General features: G+C 43.3%; 1 protein-coding gene across 1 annotated transcript in view; it reads left to right on the top strand.

The window, feature by feature from the left end:
* LOC139387471 (serine/threonine-protein kinase ULK4-like) overlaps window positions 1-23,226 on the top strand; it is a 141,030-nt gene that overhangs the window by 24,804 nt on the left and 93,000 nt on the right. Inside the window, exons 18-21 of the mRNA XM_071133706.1 lie at window positions 1,477-1,560; window positions 18,986-19,147; window positions 19,500-19,688; window positions 22,213-22,340. Of these exons, the coding sequence (XP_070989807.1) occupies window positions 1,477-1,560; window positions 18,986-19,147; window positions 19,500-19,688; window positions 22,213-22,340 (563 nt within the window). The remainder of the gene's footprint in view (window positions 1-1,476; window positions 1,561-18,985; window positions 19,148-19,499; window positions 19,689-22,212; window positions 22,341-23,226) is intronic.

The raw sequence follows: 23,226 nt of genomic DNA, 5'->3' as shown, positions 1-23,226 counted from the left end.
AGGTAGCGTTAGTTCTAGTTGAATAAAAATACCCGTGAAGAGTCATTTCATGTTAGGGATCCACACCATATTGGTACACGCGACAATTCTCTTTCTCCTAATTTATGCTAACTGAGAGTCTTAGGAATGTGTACACCGCCTCCACAGAATAATGGAGAAGCCTCTAAATAATTTATGCTAACTGAGAGTCTTAGGAATGTGTACACCGCCTCCACAGAATAATGGAGAAGCCTCTAAATAATTTATGCTAACTGAGAGTCTTAGGAATGTGTACACCGCCTCCACAGAATAATGGAGAAGCCTCTAAATAATTTATGCTAACTGAGAGTCTTAGGAATGTGTACACCGCCTCCACAGAATAATGGAGAAGCCTCTAAATAATTTATGCTAACTGAGAGTCTTAGGAATGTGTACACCGCCTCCACAGAATAATGGAGAAGCCTCTAAATAATTTATGCTAACTGAGAGTCTTAGGAATGTGTACACCGCCTCCACAGAATAATGGAGAAGCCTCTAAATAATTTGGAGTATTCTGAGATTCGAGCAACATCTATAGGCCCTTTCCTATTATTAATACTACATGGACAACATGGGGAAACAATATGTATGAGGATTGATGTACTGTAAGTATACTGTATTACATAACAAAATAATATTCATAATAATAATATAATAATAATATTTTTTTTAACCACAGAAAAATGAATAGACAGCATAAAAGCAGAGCTTAGGTAAAAACAAGCCATGTGGTTAATGGGCTCTCTGAACACTGCAGATGTAGGATCTTCATTTGAGACAGTTACCTACAGCAGGAAAATGATCCTGCAGCAACAACATTTTTGTAGGGGTTGATGCATTTTTCGTTAGGGCAAATCAAGTCTGAAATTTCAAAGTGGAAATGACAAACTTTTGAAACTTTTTAAAAAACTCAAATATACTACAAGTCTGCATTTCCTGCCGTGCAGGAAGGGATCAAATGAAGATCCTACATCTGTATGATCAAAGGCCTCATTAACACGGATGTAGTGATGACAAGGTGGGAAAATGTGAGCAGCAGTGGAGATGACAGGAGGAGAATAGTGTAAATGCAAGCTAACTCAAAACAACTTCACATGTAGTGTAATAGGTGCATAAAGATTATTCTGTGTGTAAACAGTGTTTCCATATGCTTTTGGTTCACTACATCACTCCTCATTATTTACTGTCAATATGTTTTGGAGCCAATTAATTCACATATCCCCAGTTTACTACATAATAAAACACATTCCCTCACCGTTACCAAAGGCATTTCCAAGTTCCAAATTTGGTAGCTAGCTAGATCATTTGCTGGGGCTTATTTATTTAGCCTAATTACGCTAGCTGCTGCTGCTTTGTTTTGCCCTAATTATTCCCCCAACGAGCCGCTACAGAGGTCCTCTCTGTCTCCACTCACAGCCCCTCCCCTTTTCTTACCTTCCCTTCCCTCTCTCCCCGCAGGAGGAGAAGAAAGAGAACCCAGGAGAGCTGTGGGTTGTTCCTGCTGCCGCCTACACAGTGTTAATGAGGTGCCTTCGGGAAGGGGTAAGACTGCTGCACCTGCCTCAGCAGGAGGGAGGGAGGGGGGTGGGGGACTTCCGCGGTAATGATCCTCCTGCAAGGCCCTACAGGCATTGTTTGCCAACTGCAAGTCAAGGGCATGCAGCAGACCCAGTCGTCAGCCCCTGTCATGTACCTGCATCAAAACAACCCCCGGATGGATGGGTCCTTGTCATGACCTCGCCGGCAATTAACGACCGGTGGATACACACACGTACACACACATACACACTCTGTATGTAGGCTGTGTGTAGTGCAGTAGTGTGTCAGTCAGCCAGATAGTCAGTCTGGCCAGAGGACCGTTGTTCCTCAGCTGGTGCATCTGTTCTTCTTAATTACAAAACTGAGTTTGTTTCAAAAGACCATGTCTCTTCTCCCAGAAGGGAGAGTTGATATTACGTGTTCATTATAAACTAATTAGCAAAAGTTTTAGGCTGGCCAGCGTATATACCAATATGGAGCAAGATTTATTCCAAAGATTTGTGAGTTGGGTGGGGGGGGAAATATAATTTAGTTGTACCTATGTACTTAAGAAACTTTATTTGTACGTAGGTCAATTTAAGTCTGATGCCATCTACTGTAATTTCATTGAAAGGATTTGCCTAAAAATAGGTTTTGTCCAGACAGTTTACACCAAATTTGTGAATTATGATCCATAATCTCCAGTCTTCTATTTAAAACATATTAATAATAATGGTGTAATGGATCCTGTTCATCTTTCCTAGAAATGATGTCAGATGTTTTTATATACCTCTAGAATGTTATATCTGGACCTCACAGCATCAGAGGGAAAGTTAATGTACATGCTTCTTACAATGTTGACAACGTTGACTGTCTGGGATAGTTCTAGAGAGAGTGCTGTCTGAGTGACTGTCTGGGATCGTTCTGGAGAGTTCTGTATGAGTGACTGTCTGGGGTAGTTCTGGAGAGAGTTCTGTATGTGTGACTGTCTGGGATAGTTCTAGAGAGAGTTCTGTATGCGTGACTGTCTGGGATAGTTCTAGAGAGAGTTCTGTATGCGTGACTGTCTGGGATAGTTCTAGAGAGAGTTCTGTCTGAGTGACTGTCTGGGATCGTTCTGGAGAGAGTTCTGTCTGAGTGACTGGGATCTTTCTGGAGAGAGTTCTGTCTGAGTGACTGTCTGGGATCGTTCTGGAGAGAGTTCTGTCTGAGTGACTGTTTGGGATCGTTCTGGAGAGAGTTCTGTCTGGGATCGTTCTGGAGAGAGTTCTGTCTGAGTGACTGTCTAGGATCGTTCTGGAGAGTTCTGAATGAGTGCCTGTCTGGGATAGTTCTAGAGAAAGTTCTGTCTGAGTGACTGTCTGGGATAGTTTTGGAGAGCGGTCTGTATGAGATAGTTCTGGAGAGAGTTCTGTCTTAGTGACTGTATGAGATAGAACTCTCTCTAGAACTGTCTGAGTGACTGTCTGGGATAGATTTGGAGAGAGGTCTGTATGGGATCGTTCTGGAGAGAGTTCTGTCTGAGTGACTGTCTGGGATCGTTCTGTATGAGTGACTATCTGGGATAATTCTGGAGAGAGTTCTGTATGAGTGACTGTCTGGGATCGTTCTGTATGAGTGACTATCTGGGATAATTCTGGAGAGAGTTCTGTATGAGTGACTGTCTGGGATAGTTCTGGAGAGGGTTCTGTCTGAGTGACTGTCTGGGATAGTTCTGGAGAGAGTTCTGTATGAGGGACTGTCTGGGATAGTTCCGTAGAGAAGTCTGTATGAGTGACTGTCTGGGATAGTTCTAGAGAGTTCTGTCTGGGATAGTTTTGGAGAGAGGTCTGTATGAGTGACTGTCTGTGATAGTTCTGGAGAGAAGTCTGTATGAGTGACCGTATGAGATAGTTCTAGAGAGAGTTCTGCCTGAGTGACTGTCTGGGATAGTTTTGGAGAGAGGTCTGTATGAGTGACTGTCTGGGATAGTTCTAGAGAGAGTTCTGTCTGGGATAGTTCTAGAGAGGTCGGTATGAGTGACTGTCTGGGATAGTTCTGGATAGGTCTGTATGAATGACTGTCTGGGATAGTTCTGGAGAGAAGTCTGTATGACATAGTTCTGAAGAGTTCTCTATGGGATAGTTCTTGAGAGCGTTCTGTCTGAGTGACTGTTTGGGATAGTTTTGAAGAGGTCTGTATGGGATTGTTCTGGAGATAGTTCTGTATGGGTGTCTGTATGGGATAGTTCTAGAGAGAGTTCTGTCTGAGTGACTGTCTGGGATAGTTTTGGAGAGAGGTCTGAATGGGATTGTTCTAGAGAGAGGTCTGTACGAGTCCTGTAGGAACTGCAGGCACAGGGGACTTTTGTTGATTTAATTAAAGGATTTGTTCAATACAGACTCTGAGCTGTAATGAGAATAATACTATCAGGAAAGTTAAGTGGTGTTGAGAGTCAGTCAGTCAGTCACTCTGTCTCTCTCCACCAGCCACCTTGACTAATAATAACTCTGTGGGTGCTCCTCTCTGAGGGCCGGGAGGGGGATATGACTGAGGAAGGGAAGCACAGCACACACTCACACACTCACACCACGTCGGTCATTAAGACGCTGCCAACCGGGTGCTTTTCTTATTTATTTCTATTGAGCGATGATGAGTGCTGACTGACACTTGCCTACTTCTCTAGGGAGAACCTCCCCAGATAAACACAGATTGAAGTCAAACTTTCAGAGTAGGATGGGAATTCTAGCTAAGTTCTGATTGGATGGATCCTGGCTGTGGCAAGCATGCATGATTCAGCGGCTTCATGTCTTTGTAAACAAGAACATATGGCAATTAGACTAGATAGCATAGCCTATATACAGTCTATTAGACACATCACCCCATTCACCAAAATGGATCGCTCCTACAGACAGTGAGTCATGTGGCCGTGGCTTGCTATATAAAGCAGGCGGACAGGCATCAAGGCATTCAGTTACTGTTTGATTGAACATTAGAATGGGCAAAACCAGTGACCTAAGCGACTTTGAGTGTGGTATGATGGTCGGTGCCAGGCACGCCAGATCTAGTATCTCAGAAACGGACTCCTGGGCTTTTCACGCATGACAGTGTCTAGGGTTTCTTCAGAATGGTGCGACAAACAAAAAACATCCAGTCAGCGTCAGTCCTGTGGGCGACAACAGTTTGTTGATGAGAGAGGTCGAATGAGAATGGCAAGAATCATGCAAGCTACAGTAACAGGCAGGCTACAAACAGACAAATAATGACTCAGTACAACAGTGGTGTGCAGAACGGCATCTCGGAACACGCAATTCATCGATTCTTGTCACGGATGGGCTATTACGACCACACCAGTTCCACTCCTATCAGCTAAAAACAACAAGAAACGGCTCCAGTGGGCAGGCACGCGATCACCAGCACTAGACAATTGTGGAGTGGAAAAACAATGCCTTGGCTGACAAATCCTGATTCCTGTTGCGTCATGCTGATGGCAGAGTCAGGGTTTATCGTAAGCAGCATGAGTCCATGGACCCATCCTGCCTGGTGTCAACAGTACAGGCTGGTGGCAGTGGTGTACCGCTGTCCAATCTGCTGCAACTGCGTGATGACATCATGTCAGCATGGGCCAACATCCCTGTGGAATGTTTCCAACTTGTAGAATTCATGCCCCAAAGAATTCAGGCTCTTCTGGAGGCAAAGGGGGTCCGACCCAGTACTAGATGGGTGTACCTAATAAACTGTCCGGCGATTGTATGTTTTCATATGTTATTTATGCAGTATTTCCCTGCATGGTTAAAACATTTCAAATTGAATTGATATGTGAAATGCTTACACCACTTTAAATGCACTTAACTGCAATTCTAGCTGTGTTTGCATGTCAGATTTTCATGACCACAGCTGATTCTGAAATTCCAAACAAACGGTGAGAATAAGATGTCAAGAAGAGAGTTGCTTGTTCTCTTGTTAAGGGCAGCAACCCACATACCGTAACATTGCAGCGAGTGTAGCAGCATCAGCAAATGTTTCAGGAGGGAGAGGAAGATGGAGGGAACGTCTGGGCGTGAGAGAGAGGGGAGCCTGAATGCCAGAGATGGAAAGGGAGAAGGAGACTGGGAAGAGAAGGCAAGGCAGCGAGAGATAGGGAGACTGGGAGGAGAAGGCGAGAGAGAGAGAGACGGGGCAGGTGAATCAAGTGAGAGAGGACAGAGAGAGAGAGAAGCGGGCAGGATAAACGACTGAGAGGAGAGAGAGAGAGACGGGCAGGAGAAACGACTGAGAGGAGAGAGAGAGAGACGGGCAGGAGAAGCGACTGAGAGAGGACAGAGAGAGAGAGAGAGACGGGCAGGAGAAGCGACTGAGAGAGGACAGAGAGAGAGAGACGGGCAGGAGAAGCGACTGAGAGAGGACAGAGAGAGAGAGAGAGAGACGGGCAGGAGAAGCGACTAAGAAGAGAGAGAGAGAGAGACGGGCAGGAGAAGCGACTGAGAAGAGAGAGAGAGAGACGGGCAGGAGAAGCGACTGAGAGGAGAGAGCGAGAGACGGGCAGGAGAAGCGACTGAGAGAGGACAGAGAGAGAGAGAGCGAGACGGGCAGGAGAAGCGACTGAGAGGAGAGAGAGAGAGAGAGACGGGCAGGAGAAGCGACTGAGAGGAGAGAGAGAGAGAGAGACGGGCAGGAGAAGCGACTGAGAAGAGAGAGAGAGACGGGCAGGAGAAACGACTGAGAGGAGAGAGAGAGAGACGGGCAGGAGAAGCGACTGAGAGAGGATAGAGAGAGAGAGACGGGCAGGAGAAGCGACTGAGAGAGGACAGAGAGAGAGAGAGAGAGACGGGCAGGAGAAGCGACTAAGAAGAGAGAGAGAGAGACGGGCAGGAGAAGCGACTGAGAAGAGAGAGAGAGAGACGGGCAGGAGAAGCGACTGAGAGGAGAGAGCGAGAGACGGGCAGGAGAAGCGACTGAGAGAGGACAGAGAGAGAGAGAGAGAGACGGGCAGGAGAAGCGACTGAGAGGAGAGAGAGAGAGAGAGACGGGCAGGAGAAGCGACTGAGAGGAGAGAGAGAGAGAGAGACGGGCAGGAGAAGCGACTGAGAAGAGAGAGAGAGAGACGGGCAGGAGAAGCGACTGAGAGAGGAGAGAGAGAGAGAGAGAGAGAGAGACGGGCAGGAGAAGCGACTGAGAAGAGAGAGAGAGAGACGGGCAGGAGAAGCGACTGAGAAGAGAGAGAGAGAGACGGGCAGGAGAAGCGACTGAGAGAGGACAGAGAGAGAGAGAGAGACAGGCCAGACTTGAGCTGCCTGCAGGAAATATTTATGAGCGTGAAGAAGATGTTCCCAGTGCCAATGATGAAAGGTGTGTTTGGGAACAGAGGCAGTGGCGGTGGTGTATCTGTACCAGGGAAAGGGAGCCAGGGGCTTCAACCCTCCTCCTCTATCTCCTAGTCCTGGCCACCGCACCGCTCCACTCCACACAGCTCTCCACTCACATTAAACATGTATCAGTCCAACACAGGAGCTACTGAAATGCTCTGCTCCTAATCAGCTGCAGCCTAATCTCTCTCTGAAGCATAGCCCAATTCCCTATATAGTGCACTACTTTTGGCTCCGGTTAAAAGTAGTGCACTATATAGGGAGTAGGATGCCATTTGGGACGAATCACCTCTGGATGATTCGTAATAATAACCAGCTACATCACACACTGCTACATTTCTACATATGGATTTCTGACATGCAATTCAATGTCCTGCAATAATCATGACAGATACTCTCTGTTTGTGTGGAAGGACATTTAATGCTGCTTAACAAAAACAAATTAATACATGTTTTGCTCCAGAAGGAAGCATCAATCTTTAGGGTGTTGACCTGGTCCATATTGCAAAGATCAATAATATTTTCATTTTTTGTGAGCTAGAGAACCCACTGGGCACAGACGTCAATTCAACGTCTATTCCATGTTGGTTCAACGTAATTGAATTGAAACGACGTGGAAACAACATTGATTCAGCCAGTGTGTGCCGAGTGGGAAGTGTCTCTTTTAAAAGAACGTAGACATTCTTCAAGGGAGATTGTATCTTAAAGTATTGTAGTACTCAATGGTAATAATTTCAGAGATCCTTTCCACACTGTCTTGTAGGTGTTTTGCTGTCTGACTTATTACATGCCAGCTCCATCTTTGCATTCTTCTGTAATCTTCTAAATACACATTTCACAAAGTTAAAACCTATTTTGATATTTTTTGGTTTTAATATCACTCTTATTCATTAAACATGCCATTTAAACGGAGAGGATAGAGTTCTAAGCAGAGAGATGAAAACAAGCCGGATAATGAAAGGCTTAGCTGGCGGTCCTGAATTTACATCGAGCGTTCTTCTGGTCCAGGTGCTGCGCTGCTGCTTCAAAAGGGACATAATTACACACAGGCACTTGTTGCAGGCTGGGGAAACCACAAGAGAGACTGCAGGGCTCCTCTCAGTCTGACACGGCTAACACTCTGGGAGAACATACAGCACAGGCTCAAACTAGAGGAGACACAAAGGCTAAGCTTAGTAAAGACTTATAGCTACCACTATGATAAGAGTCTTCTTCTCATATAGAATTGTTTACTGGGGCTTTTTCGATCCTCGTGTAGTGGAGATACTAAGCTTAGTAAAGAGCTGCATTGAACTCTGTTTTGTCCTCATAGTTTTGTGTTCAATCCCCATGTAGGCCCTACAGTATTATGGTTTATGGTTCTTAAGGTTATGGTTTTAGGCCCTACAGTATTAGCCCTAGGTTATGATTTTAGGCCCTACAGTATTAGCCCTAGGTTATGGTTTTAGGCCCTACAGTATTAGCCCTAGGTTATGGTTTTAGGCCCTACAGTATTAGCCCTAGGTTATGGTTTTAGGCCCTACAGTATACACCCTAGGTTATGGTTTTAGGCCCTACAGTATTAGCCCTAGGATATGGTTTTAGGCCCTACAGTATTAGCCCTAGGTTATGGTTTTAGGCCTACAGTATACACCCTAGGTTATGGTTTTAGGCCCTACAGTATTAGCCCTAGGTTATGGTTTTAGGCCCTATAGTATACAGCCTAGGTTATGGTTTTAGGCCCTACAGTATACACCCTAGGATATGGTTTTAGGCCCTACAGTATTAGCCCTAGGTTATGGTTTTAGGCCCTACAGTATTAGCCCTAGGTTATGGTTTTAGGCCCTACAGTATACACCCTAGGATATGGTTTTAGGCCTACAGTATTAGCCCTAGGTTATGGTTTTAGGCCCTATAGTATACACCCTAGGTTATGGTTTTAGGCCCTACAGTATACACCCTAGGATATGGTTTTAGGCCCTACAGTATTAGCCCTAGGTTATGGTTTTAGGCCTACAGTATAAGCCCTAGGTTATGGTTTTAGGCCTACAGTATTAGCCCTAGGTTATGGTTTTAGGCCTACAGTATTAGCCCTAGGTTATGGTTTTAGGCCTACAGTATTAGCCCTAGGTTATGGTTTTAGGCCTACAGTATTAGCCCTAGGTTATGGTTTTAGGCCTACAGTATTAGCCCTAGATTATGGTTTTAGCCCTACAGTATTAGCCCTAGGTTATGGTTTTAGGCCTACAGTATTAGCCCTAGATTATGGTTTTAGCCCTACAGTATTAACCCTAGGTTATGGTTTTAGGCCTACAGTATTAGCCCTAGGTTATGGTTTTAGGCCCTACAGTATTAGCCCTAGGTTATGGTTTTAGGCCCTACAGTATTAGCCCTGAGTTATGGTTTTAGGCCTACAGTATTAACCCTAGGTTATGGTTTTAGGCGTAGAGTATACACCCTAGGTTATGGTTTTAGGCCCTACAGTATTAGCCCTAGGTTATGGTTTTAGGCCTACATTATTAGCCCTAGATTATGGTTTTAGCCCTACAGTATTAACCCTAGGTTATGGTTTTAGGCCTACAGTATTAGCCCTAGGTTATGGTTTTAGGCCCTACAGTATTAGCCCTAGGTTATGGTTTTAGGCCCTACAGTATTAGCCCTGAGTTATGGTTTTAGGCCCTACAGTATTAACTCTAGGTTATGGTTTTAGGCCTACAGTATACACCCTAGGTTATGGTTTTAGGCCCTACAGTATTAGCCCTAGGTTATGGTTTTAGGCCTACAGTATTAGCCCTAGGTTATGGTTTTAGGCCCTACAGTATTAGCCCTAGGTTATGGTTTTAGGCCTACAGTATTAACCCTAGGTTATGGTTTTAGGCCCTACAGTATTAGCCCTGAGTTATGGTTTTAGGCCCTACAGTATTAACCCTAGGTTATGGTTTTAGGCCTAGAGTATACACCCTAGGTTATGGTTTTAGGCCCTACAGTATTAGCCCTAGGTTATGGTTTTAGGCCTACAGTATTAGCCCTAGATTATGGTTTTAGCCCTACAGTATTAACCCTAGGTTATGGTTTTAGGCCTACAGTATTAGCCCTAGGTTATGGTTTTAGGCCCTACAGTATTAGCCCTAGGTTATGGTTTTAGGCCCTACAGTATTAGCCCTGAGTTATGGTTTTAGGCCCTACAGTATTAACCCTAGGTTATGGTTTTAGGCCTACAGTATACACCCTAGGTTATGGTTTTAGGCCCTACAGTATTAGCCCTAGGTTATGGTTTTAGGCCTACAGTATTAGCCCTAGATTATGGTTTTAGCCCTACAGTATTAGCCCTAGGTTATGGTTTTAGGCCTACAGTATTAGCCCTAGATTATGGTTTTAGCCCTACAGTATTAACCCTAGGTTATGGTTTTAGGCCTACAGTATTAGCCCTAGGTTATGGTTTTAGGCCCTACAGTATTAGCCCTAGGTTATGGTTTTAGGCCCTACAGTATTAGCCCTGAGTTATGGTTTTAGGCCTACAGTATTAACCCTAGGTTATGGTTTTAGGCGTAGAGTATACACCCTAGGTTATGGTTTTAGGCCCTACAGTATTAGCCCTAGGTTATGGTTTTAGGCCTACATTATTAGCCCTAGATTATGGTTTTAGCCCTACAGTATTAACCCTAGGTTATGGTTTTAGGCCTACAGTATTAGCCCTAGGTTATGGTTTTAGGCCCTACAGTATTAGCCCTAGGTTATGGTTTTAGGCCCTACAGTATTAGCCCTGAGTTATGGTTTTAGGCCCTACAGTATTAACTCTAGGTTATGGTTTTAGGCCTACAGTATACACCCTAGGTTATGGTTTTAGGCCCTACAGTATTAGCCCTAGGTTATGGTTTTAGGCCTACAGTATTAGCCCTAGGTTATGGTTTTAGGCCCTACAGTATTAGCCCTAGGTTATGGTTTTAGGCCTACAGTATTAACCCTAGGTTATGGTTTTAGGCCCTACAGTATTAGCCCTGAGTTATGGTTTTAGGCCCTACAGTATTAACCCTAGGTTATGGTTTTAGGCCTAGAGTATACACCCTAGGTTATGGTTTTAGGCCCTACAGTATTAGCCCTAGGTTATGGTTTTAGGCCTACAGTATTAGCCCTAGATTATGGTTTTAGCCCTACAGTATTAACCCTAGGTTATGGTTTTAGGCCTACAGTATTAGCCCTAGGTTATGGTTTTAGGCCCTACAGTATTAGCCCTAGGTTATGGTTTTAGGCCCTACAGTATTAGCCCTGAGTTATGGTTTTAGGCCCTACAGTATTAACCCTAGGTTATGGTTTTAGGCCTACAGTATACACCCTAGGTTATGGTTTTAGGCCCTACAGTATTAGCCCTAGGTTATGGTTTTAGGCCTACAGTATTAGCCCTAGGTTATGGTTTTAGGCCCTACAGTATTAGCCCTAGGTTATGGTTTTAGGCCCTGCAGTATTAGCCCTAGGTTATGGTTTTAGGCCTACAGTATTAGCCCTAGGTTATGGTTTTAGGCCCTACAGTATTAGCCCTAGGTTATGGTTTTAGGCCTACAGTATTAGCCCTAGGTTATGGTTTTAGGCCCTGCAGTATTAGCCCTAGGTTATGGTTTTAGGTCCTACAGTCTAGACATTAGTTAAAGGCTTTCATCCCTTTTCATGTTGAATTAGACTCCTGTTTGAAATGATTTTCCAGTTAGTCCAGGGTAATCTACAGTATATCTGCAAAACAAATGTAAGTAATTGAAATGTTTCTTGTAGAACAGTTAAACAAGGAAATAAAATGGTGTTTAAAATAGCTCTCATGCCCACGCATTTTGAGATCTTCTTGGATGAGTACTTTTTGTTGTTGTTGCATCCTATGTACATTTGTTCCCAGTGTGTTAGATGCTAGTATTAATACAGTAGCAGTGTTTTAATGAGAAAAATAGAGAATTAGCCACACTCCACTCCACAGGTGTGCCCAATGTCCTTTAATGGCGGTTTTCAAATTGGCACCCTATTTTCTATTTAGTGCACTACATTTGTACCAGGGAGTTAGATCAGGGTTCTCCAACCTTTTCTCTCAAAAGAAATCCTGAGCCACTCGTATACAAGCAGCATATTGGTAGGCCCAATAGCAATAGCTATTTAGCTAATTTGATGTTCTTTACCATATATTTTCAAAGCCCCTCCCTGCCTCTGTTCATAACATTAGATTTTCAAAGCCCCTCCCTGCCTCTGTTCATAACATTAGATTTTCCATGCCCCTCCCTGCCTCTGTTCATAACATTAGATTTTCAATGCCCCTCCCTGCCTCTGTTCATAACATTATATTTTCAAAGCCCCTCACTGCCTCTGTTCATAACATTAGATTTTCAAAGCCCCTCCCTGCCTCTGTTCATAACATTAGATTTTCCATGCCCCTCCCTGCCTCTGTTCATAACATTAGATTTTCAAAGCCCCTCCCTGCCTCTGTTCATAACATTAGATTTTCCATGCCCCTCCCTGCCTCTGTTCATAACATTAGATTTTCAATGCCCCTCCCTGCCTCTGTTCATAACATTATATTTTCAAAGCCCCTCACTGCCTCTGTTCATAACATTAGATTTTCAAAGCCCCTCCCTGCCTCTGTTCATAACATTAGATTTTCAAAGCCCCTCCCTGCCTCTGTTCATAACATTAGATTTTCAAAGCCCCTCCCTGCCTCTGTTCATAACATTATATTTTCAAAGCCCCTCCCTGCCTCTGTTCATAACATTAGATTTTCAATGCCCCTCCCTGCCTCTGTTCATAACATTAGATTTTCAATGCCCCTCCCTGCCTCTGTTCATAACATTAGATTTTCAATGCCCCTCCCTGCCTCTGTTCATAACATTAGATTTTCAATGCCATTTTCAGACTTCACTTTCTGAAAGGTTGGAATAAGTAGTGACGCATCGCATGACTCCAAGGTTTTCTCTGTGTATGTTTTGTTTATGCTGTTTTAGTCTAGTATAGCTGCCTTTGTAACATCAGGTTAAAACATGCTCTGAGTTACAGCACACCTTATACACAGTAGCCTCCAGCGTGCCTTACCTTTGTGAAAAGGGAGTCTGTGTACGGTATGTCCACACCGGTATGAAAGATAGTTAGTTGTACAAACGGGCGTGTTTAAAAAAACAGCCTCAGCTTTTCTTCACAGTGATTTTGTATGGTTGTTGTGTGGAGAGAGAAGAGAAACCTTGAGGCTGCTGTGCTGTGTGGAGTATCTTGACTTGAGTTGTATTCGTTTCTGGTTGACTTGTTCTACTGACACAACAAGGCCTTTCTGACTGGAATGTTCCCCCTCACTATGTTCACTCTTCGGCTCTGTCCCAAATGGCACCCTATTCCCTATATAGTGTACTACGTGGACTCTGGTCAAAAGTAGTGCACTATGTACAGAATAGGGTGCCATTTGGGACGCAGATTCCTTAACTCCTCACTCGCCCTCTAGCAGCTTGTCAATCAGTGCAGGTGTCCTCCTACTCAGCACCTCAACTATATCAGAACCTAGAGCCCTCTTTCTCTCTCTCGCTGTCTGTCTTTCTCTTGCTGTCTCTCTCTCTCGCTGTCTGTCTTTCTCTTGCTGTCTCTCTCTCTCTCGCTGTCTCTCTCTCTCGCTGTCTCTCTCTCTCGCTTTCTCTCTCTCGCTCTCTCGCTGTCTCTGTCTCTCTCTCTCTCTCGCTGTCTCTCTCTCGCTTTCTCTCTCTCTCTCTCTCGCTGTCTCTGTCTCTCTCTCTCTGTCTCTCTCTCTCGCTGTCTCTCTCTCTCTCGCTGTCTCTCTCTCTCTCGCTGTCTCTCTCTCTCGCTGTCTCTCTCTCTCGCTGTCTTTCTCTCTCTCTCTCGCTGTCTCTCTCTCTCTCTCTTGCTGTCTCTCTCGCTGTCTCTCTCTCTCTCGCTGTCTCTCTCTCTCGCTGTCTCTCTCTCTCTCTCTTGCTGTCTCTCTCGCTGTCCCTCTCTCAATTAAATTAAATTCAAAGGGCTTTATTTGCATGGGAAACAAGTGAAATAGATAATAAACAAAAGTGTAAACACTACACTTACAAAAGTTTCGAAGGAATAGAGACATTTCAAATGTCATATTATGTCTTTTACTTTTAACACTATTACATAGTGTTGTAACAATGTGCAAATAGTTAAACTACAAAAGAGAAAATAAATAAACATAAATATGGGTTGCATTTACAGTGGTGTTTGTTCTTCACTGGTCACAAATCCTGCTGCTGTGATGGCACACTGTGGTATTATCAAAATTGGATTTGTTTTCAAATTCTTTGTGGATCTGTGTAATCTGAGGAAAATATGTGTCTCTAATATACATTGGGCAGGAGGTTAGATAGTGCAGCTCAGTTTCCACCTCATTTTGTGGGCAGTGTGGACATAACCTGTCTTGTCTTGAGAGCCAGGTCTCATAGGGCACTACTACTGTTGGCCAAGGCCTCTAGGGCTCTGCACAAAACGAGTAGGGAGGAGGGTGCTGTTTTGGACACAGTCCAGTCATGTGGTTGTTGTGGGTTACTGTGTGTGGCTGTAGTGTACAGTCGTGGCCAAAAGTTTTGAGAATGACACAAATATACATTTTCACATAGTCTGCTGCCTCACTTTGTATGGTGGCAATTTCCATATACTCCACAACGTTATGAAGAGTGATCTGATGAATTGCAAAGTCACTCTTTGCCATGCAAATGAACTGAATACCCCAAAAAAACATTTCCACTGCATTTCAGCCCTGCCACAAAAGGACCAGCTGACATGTCAGTGATTCTCTCATTAGCACAGGTGTGCGTGTTGACGAGGACAAGGCTGGAGATCACTCTCATTCTGATTGAGTTTGAATAACAGACTGGAAGCTTCAAAAGGAGGGTGGTGCTTGGAATCATTGTTCTTCCTCTGTCAACCATGGTTACCAGCAAAGTAAACACGTGCCGTCATCATTGCTTTGCACAAAAAGGGCTTCACAGGCAAGGATATTGCTGTCAGTAAGATTGCACCTAAATCAACCATTTATCGGATCATCAAGAACTTCAAGGAGAGCGGTTCAATTGTTGTGAAGAAGGCTTCAGGGCGCCCAAGAAAGTCCAGCAAGCGTCTCCTTAAGTTGATTCAGCTGTGGGATCGGGGAACCACCAGTACAGAGCTTGCTCAGGAATGGTAGCAGGCAGGTGTGAGTGCATCTGCACGCACAGTGAGGCAAAGACTTTTGGAGGATGGCCTGGTGTCAAGAAGGGCAGCAAAGAAGCCACTTCTCTCAAGGAAAAACATCAGGGACAGACTGATATTCTGCAAAAGGTACAGGGATTGGACTGCTGAGGACTGGGGTAAAGTCATTTTCTCTGATGAATCCCCTTTCCGATTGTTTGGGGCATCCGAAATAAAGCTTGTCCGGAGAAGACAAGGTGAGCGCTTACCATCAGTCCTGCGTGCATGTGTCATGCCAACAGTAAAGCATCCTGAGACCATTCATGTGTGGGGTTGCTTCTCAGCCAAGGGAGTGGACTCACTCACCATTTTGCCTAAGAACACAGCCATGAATAAAGAATGGTACCAACACATCCTCCGAGAGCAACTTCTCCCAACCACCCAGGAACAGTTTGGTGACAAACAATGCCTTTTCCAGCATGATGGAGCACCTTGCCATAAGGCAAAAGTGATAACTAAGTGGCTCGGGGAACAAAACATTGATATTTTGGGTCCATGGCCAGGAAACTCCCCAGACCTTAATCCCATTGAGAACTTGTGGTCAATCCTCAAGAGGCTGGTGGACAAACAAAAACCCACAAATTCTGACAAACTCAAAGTATTGATTATGCAATGGGCTGCAATCAGTCAGAAGTTAATTGACAGCATGCCAGGGCGGATTGCAGAGGTCTTGAAAAAGAAGGGTCAACACTGCAAATATTGACTCTTTGCATCAACTTCATGTAATTGTCAATAAAAGCCTTTGACACTTATGAAGATGCTTGTAATTACACTTCAAAATTCCATAGTAACATCCGATAAAAATATCTAATATCTAAAACTTTTGGCCACGACTGTAGTTCAGAAAGGTACTGTGGTAGAATACTGGTTTTAACTAGTGAACGCTATGTTTATTAGGTTGTTAGTAGTGATCCTCATTTCCACGTTTTTTCATTTCCTAATTTCCACGTTTTAATGGAGCTTATGATGTAACCCAGTGGAACCAGGGTAACAAGGTGACTTAATGGATCTGTGGTATATAATGGATGTGTGGTATATAATGGATGTGTGGTATATAATGGATGTGTGGTATATAATGGATGTGTGGTATATAATGGATCTGTGGTATATAATGGATCTGTGGTATATAATGGATCTGTGGTATATAATGGATGTGTGGTATATAATGGATCTCTGGTATATAATGGATGTGTGGTATATAATGGATGTGTGGTATATAATGGATGTGTGGTATATAATGGATGTGTGGTATATAATGGATGTGTGGTATATAATGGATGTGTGGTATATAATGGATGTGTGGTATATAATGGATGTGTGGTATATGCGTGGTGTATATAATGGATGTGTGGTATATAATGGATCTCTGGTATATAATGGATGTGTGGTATATAATGGATGTGTGGTATATAATGGATGTGTGGTATATAATGGATGTGTGGTATATAATGGATGTGTGGTATATAATCAATGTGTGGTATATAATGGATGTGTGGTATATGTGTGGTGTATATAATGGATGTGTGGTATATAATGGATGTGTGGTATATAATGGATGTGTGGTATATAATGGATGTGTGGTATATGTGTGGTATATAATGGATCCGTGGTATATAATGGATCCGTGGTATATAATGGATGTGTGGTATATGTGTGGTATATAATGGATGTGTGGTATATAATGGATGTGTGGTATATGTGTTGTATATAATGGATGTGTGGTATATAATGGATGTGTGGTATATAATGGATGTGTGGTATATAATGGATGTGTGGTATATGTGTGGTATATAATGGATGTGTGGTATATAATGGATCCGTGGTATATAATGGATGTGTGGTATATAATGGATGTGTGGTATATAATGGATGTGTGGTATATGTGTGGTATATAATGGATGTGTGGTATATAATGGATGCGTGGTATATAATGGATCCGTGGTATATAATGGATGTGTGGTATATAATGGATGTGTGGTATATAATGGATGTGTGGTATATAATGGATGTGTGGTATATAATGGATCTGTGGTATATAATGGATCTGTGGTATATAATGGATGTGTGGTGTATAATGGATGTGTGGTGTATAATGGATGTGTGGTATATAATGGATGTGTGGTATATAATGGATGTGTGGTATATAATGGATGTGTGGTATATAATGGATGTGTGGTATATAATGGATGCGTGGTATATAATGGATGCGTGGTATATAATGGATGCGTGGTATATAATGGATGTGTGGTATATAATGGATGTGTGGTATATAATGGATGTGTGGTATATAATGGATGCGTGGTATATAATGGATGCGTGGTATATAATGGATGTGTGGTATATAATGGATGTGTGGTATATAATGGATGTGTGGTATATAATGGATGCGTGGTATATAATGGATGCGTGGTATATAATGGATGCGTGGTATATAATGGATGTGTGGTATATAATGGATGTGTGGTATATAATGGATGTGTGGTATATAATGGATGCGTGGTATATAATGGATGCGTGGTATATAATGGATGCGTGGTATATAATGGATGCGTGGTATATAATGGATGCGTGGTATATAATGGATGCGTGGTATATAATGGATGCGTGGTATATAATGGATGTGTGGTATATAATGGATGTGTGGTATATAATGGATGTGTGGTATATAATGGATGTGTGGTATATAATGGATGCGTGGTATATAATGGATGCGTGGTATATAATGGATGCGTGGTATATAATGGATGCGTGGTATATAATGGATGCGTGTTATATAATGGATGTGTGTTATATAATGGATCTGTGGTATATAATGGATGTGTGGTATATAATGGATGCGTGGTATATAATGGATGTGTGGTATATAATGGATCTGTGGTATATAATGGATGTGTGGTATATAATGGATGTGTGGTATATAATGGATCCGTGGTATATAATGGATGTGTGGTGTATAATGGATGTGTGGTGTATAATGGATGTGTGGTGTATAATGGATGTGTGGTATATAATGGATGTGTGGTATATAATGGATGTGTGGTATATAATGGATGTGTGGTATATAATGGATGTGTGGTATATAATGGATGTGTGGTATATAATGGATGCGTGGTATATAATGGATGCGTGGTATATAATGGATGCGTGGTATATAATGGATGCGTGGTATATAATGGATGCGTGGTATATAATGGATGCGTGGTATATAATGGATGCGTGGTATATAATGGATGCGTGGTATATGATGGATGCGTGGTATATAATGGATGCGTGGTATATAATGGATGCGTGGTATATAATGGATGCGTGGTATATAATGGATGCGTGGTATATAATGGATGCGTGGTATATAATGGATGCGTGGTATATAATGGATGCGTGGTATATAATGGATGCGTGGTATATAATGGATGCGTGGTATATAATGGATGTGTGGTATATAATGGATGCGTGGTATATAATGGATGTGTGGTATATAATGGATGTGTGGTATATAATGAATGTGTGGTATATAATGGATGTGTGGTATATAATGGATGTGTGGTATATAATGGATGCGTGGTATATAATGAATGTGTGGTATATAATGGATGTGTGGTATATAATGGATGTGTGGTATATAATGGATGTGTGGTATATAATGGATGCGTGGTATATAATGGATGCGTGGTGGGTAATGAACCACTTCACATTTTAGCCATTGTAATGATTTGTGTAAATCAAATTGTTACTTGCTAATTGTTTTGTTTTGCTTTTCTTTGAGGTGTGACCTTCAGGTTCTTGTAGGATTCAGGATTGTGTTTTATTTAGCCTAGCTAACCTATCTTGGGCATTCCATTGTATTGTGCTATGTGTGTGTGTGTTGGGTTCATCCGTGTGTGTATGTCCGTCCGTGTGTGTGTCTGTATGTGTGTCTTTAGGAGGAGCTGGTTGTGAACCACATGGTGTGTAAGATGGTGGAGAACGTGTGTACCCCGGCGTCTCACTACGCCCAGGGCTTCATCACCGCGGAGATAGGCCCCATGCTCTGGTACCTGTTCACACACTCCAGCGTCGACTCACTACGTGTCAGCGCCATCTCAGTAAGTACAAACTCAATACACTAACAAGGGAAATCTGAACTCACTCATTCACTACAATATTTCACTTTAATTTGTGATTGAAGTAGAGATACTGTGTGTACTGATGAAATACCACTGGGTAGATTACGTCCATGTATATAACCTGCATTGGGACTAATATCTTGATACCAGATCAAGGTTCCTATTTAAACTGTTTCTTGATTGAGTTTGTCTGACCCAAAGAAACCAATGCAATAGTCCCAAATGTACAAACCCTGCCTATCCGGCACTTCAGCCACTTTTAGAAGCCAGCTGTGTTTGAAAGAGAACTTGATGATGACTGAGGCCTTCCTGTGTTATTAACTTCATACAGGCCCTGTGTAGAATCACCCGCCTCTCAGCCAGTGCCTTCCACAGTGTGATTGACAAGGTGGGGCTGCCAGCCATCTTAGCCAGCCTGGTGTCGGGGATCAGCCGTGTCCAGCAGCACATACTCACCATGTTCTCTGCCATGCTGGCGTCAGGGGCCCACGCCCAGCTACACAGACTAGTCCAGGAGCGGGTATGTAGGATACTGTAGTGTAACACCTTGTTAAACACCAACAGTCCTAAATGCTACTCTATTCCCTACATGACTCCCGAGTGGCGCAGTGGTCTAAGGCACTGCATCTCAGTGCTAGACGCGTCACTACAGACCCTGGTTCGAATCCAACTGTAGGCCGTCATTGTAAATAAGAATTTGTTCTTAACTGACTTGTCTAGTTAAATAATGGTTAAAAATAAAATAGTGCACTACTTTTGACCCTATGGGCCCTGGGCAAAGTGCACTATAGGGAATAGGGTGCCATTTGGGACGAAGGAAATGAAAGCACAACTATAGCCCCTCATTCAACTGTCACTGTGAGGCTAAGAGTGTGGCCCGTGCCATAGCTGTATGGGATTGGTGTTGTCTCTGTGTGGACGTGTTTCAGCCCTGTGCCATCTTCTTCAGCACTAAACATCTCATCTGACCCGGCACCGCCGCCCTCTCCCTAACGTCTGACAGATAATTGGCCATTATCAGCTTGTGCTGCTAGTTCCAGCCAACACAGGAGATGAATCCCATCTCCTCTCCTCTTCTTCTCCTCTCTCCTCTCCATCTCCCTCTATCTTTAATCCTCTGGCCCAGTTAGGGTTAGTTGTAAGTATGAACAAATAATGGAATATAAATCTCTCCCAACGGAACACATGCAGCCAAAGCCAGATAAGATGCAGATAAGAAAGAGAAAGATTTGTCTGCATGTGATGTCTAGTCTGTCTCAGGGCCTCACCAACTGGGATGGGAGAGAATCATTTTCTTCAAAGAGAGGAGTTCTCTTATTTCCTGAGGTTGACTTGACTCCCAGTCACTGAGACTTGAACAAACATGCCTTATTCCTACTGATGAGTATCTTTAAATATTCATCTTGCTTTCAGGATTCTCCACTAAGAGGGGCAGTACTGTTTCGTAATAGCAGCAGGATTGTTAATGCACAAACAAGGCCCTCCCTCCCAGTAAAGTTCCTATAGACACAAATGAGCCGGTGAAAGTGATTTAAGAAGGTACTGTACATCGCTGCCTTCAAGGTTCTGTGAGATTTCCATTGGTCATTTAGTTTGACCTGAATGAATCTACATGTCCATGTCCAATGTAACTGGGGAAAACAAGTCTTTGAGTGCATACAACTTACTGCGTCACCTTTGCACCAATTATAAAATGCTAGACATTTTCCTCATGAATTCCCTTGACAAATAGAAGTCTGGAAAGCCTTGTTTATTCATGCATTGTCTTTGCATAAATGTTTTATTTCAATGAATCTCTAAGCAACTCCACTAATTGGGGAAGGAGCTGCAACAATCTTCTAGTGCAGCTTGGAATACTGTTGATGTAATTACAGTTTATGCAGCAGGGTAGACCAGAGGCTTTTGAAATGAATTAACTCAACTGCTCACACACAACCACAGCCAGTATTTAATCACAGTATTTAGGAGTGTTCATGTCTGTCTTACTTCTGCTGTCCTTTTCCATTTTCCTCCTGATTGTGAAAGTTAATCAATTCTGACTCATTTGCTGCCCAGTAAATAGCGTTGAGCCAATTAGTCCTATTAACCTATGGTTTTATGATAAGTGTATTGTTTTGGAGAGGCTGTCGTTTCCACCCTCCCAGCACCTTCCAGATAGTGTAAGTAATAACACCTGTAGCAGCCCACAGGGAGCCTTCCAGGTTAGTGTAGCTCAGTATCAGGTCAACACTATAGCTGACTCTACTGGTCAGTTAAGACTCAGTGTAGCTCAGTATCAGGTCAACACTATAGCTGACTCTACTGGTCAGCTAAGACTCAGTGTCAGGTCAACACAATAGCTGGCTCTACTGGTCAGCTAAGACTCAGTGTAGCTCAGTGTCAGGTCAACACTATAGCTGGCTCTACTGGTCAGCTAAGACTCAGTGTAGCTCAGTGTCAGGTCAACACTATAGCTGGCTCTACTGGTCAGCTAAGACTCAGTATCAGGTCAACACTATAGCTGACTCTACTGGTCAGTTAAGACTCAGTATCAGGTCAACACTATAGCTGGCTCTACTGGTCAGCTAAGACTCAGTGTCAGGCCAACACTATAGCTGGCTCTACTGGTCAGCTAAGACTCAGTGTCAGGTCAACACTATAGCTGGCTCTACTGGTCAGCTAAGACTCAGTGTCAGGTAAACACTATAGCTGGCTCTACTGGTCAGCTAAGACTCAGTGTAGCTCAGTATCAGGTCAACACTATAGCTGACTCTACTGGTCAGCTAAGACTCAGTGTCAGGTCAACACTATAGCTGGCTCTACTGGTCAGCTAAGGCTTATCTAACCCCACTTGACTCCATTACAGTTGAGCATATCTTAAAGGGATAGTTCTGACTTACCCTTGTGTGTTGTTTCGTCCAAATCATTTTTAAATGTGGCTGTTGTTTATGGAAATTCCAGAATCTCCTGGCTAGCATTTTTTGTTATTGTAGGTAGCAATGATAATCAAATAACGCCAAAACAGTGAACTCTCCCTTTAATGGAGTGGCTGTCTGTCATTACAGGACTTTGTGGTGAAGATAATGCGTTCACTGGAGAGCCCGTCCTCTGTCATCAGAGCCAAGGCCTTCCTGGTTCTCCTTCAGGTCCTCTGCAGCAACAGGGACATGCTGCTACTCTGCTGCAACTCTAGGTATGGACAGGTCTACTACACATTCACTCTCTCTCACACACACCTACACGAAGGAGATGGCTGCTGTTTTATGATCCCGTAACCAATTGTGCTATTGTGTATGTTTTTTCACGTTATTTGTATGTATTTTGTACATAATGTTTCTGCCACCGTGTCTTCTGACCGAAAAGAGCTTGTAGATATCATGACAGTGATTACTCACCCCGTGCTGGAGGAATACCTTTTGTTCAGCGAGTCGGACGGGAAAGATTTACTTCAGACGCCCGACAAGGCCCTCATCCCCGTCATTCGCAGGAGTAAGAGACTGCGGTATCGTGGACGAAGATCCGGATGCCTTTTTAGGATCCCACGCCGAGAGGGTAATCTACCTTTACCATTGGTCCTATTAGCCAACGTACAATCAAGCGATAATAAAATAGACGAACTACAATCACGTATATCCTACCAACGCGACATTAAAAACTGTAATATCTTATGTTTCACGAGTCGATGCTGAACGACAACATGAATAACATACAGCTGGCGGGTTTTAAGCTTTTTCTGCAGGATAGAACAGCGGCTTCTGGTAAGACAAGGGGTAGCGCCAAATCTAAGGAAGTCTCAAGGTTTTGCTCGCCTGAGGTAGAGTATCTCATGATAAGCTGTAGACCACACTATTTACAAAGAGAGTTTTCATCTGTATTTTTCATAGCTGTCTACATACCACCACAAATCGATGCTGGCACTAAGACCACACTCAATGCGCTGTATACGGCCATAAGTAAACAGGAAAACGCTCACCCAGAGGCGGCGCTCCTAGTGGCCGGGGACTTTAATGTAGGAAAACCTAATTTCTACCAGCATGTTCAATGTGCAACCAGAGGGAGGAAAAACCCCTGGACCACCT

The sequence above is a fragment of the Oncorhynchus clarkii genome, chromosome 3, assembly GCF_045791955.1.
Source record: "Oncorhynchus clarkii lewisi isolate Uvic-CL-2024 chromosome 3, UVic_Ocla_1.0, whole genome shotgun sequence".
Taxonomy (NCBI): domain Eukaryota; kingdom Metazoa; phylum Chordata; class Actinopteri; order Salmoniformes; family Salmonidae; genus Oncorhynchus; species Oncorhynchus clarkii.
Note: the sequence above shows the minus strand (reverse complement) of the source record. Positions and strands in the feature narration are given on the sequence as shown.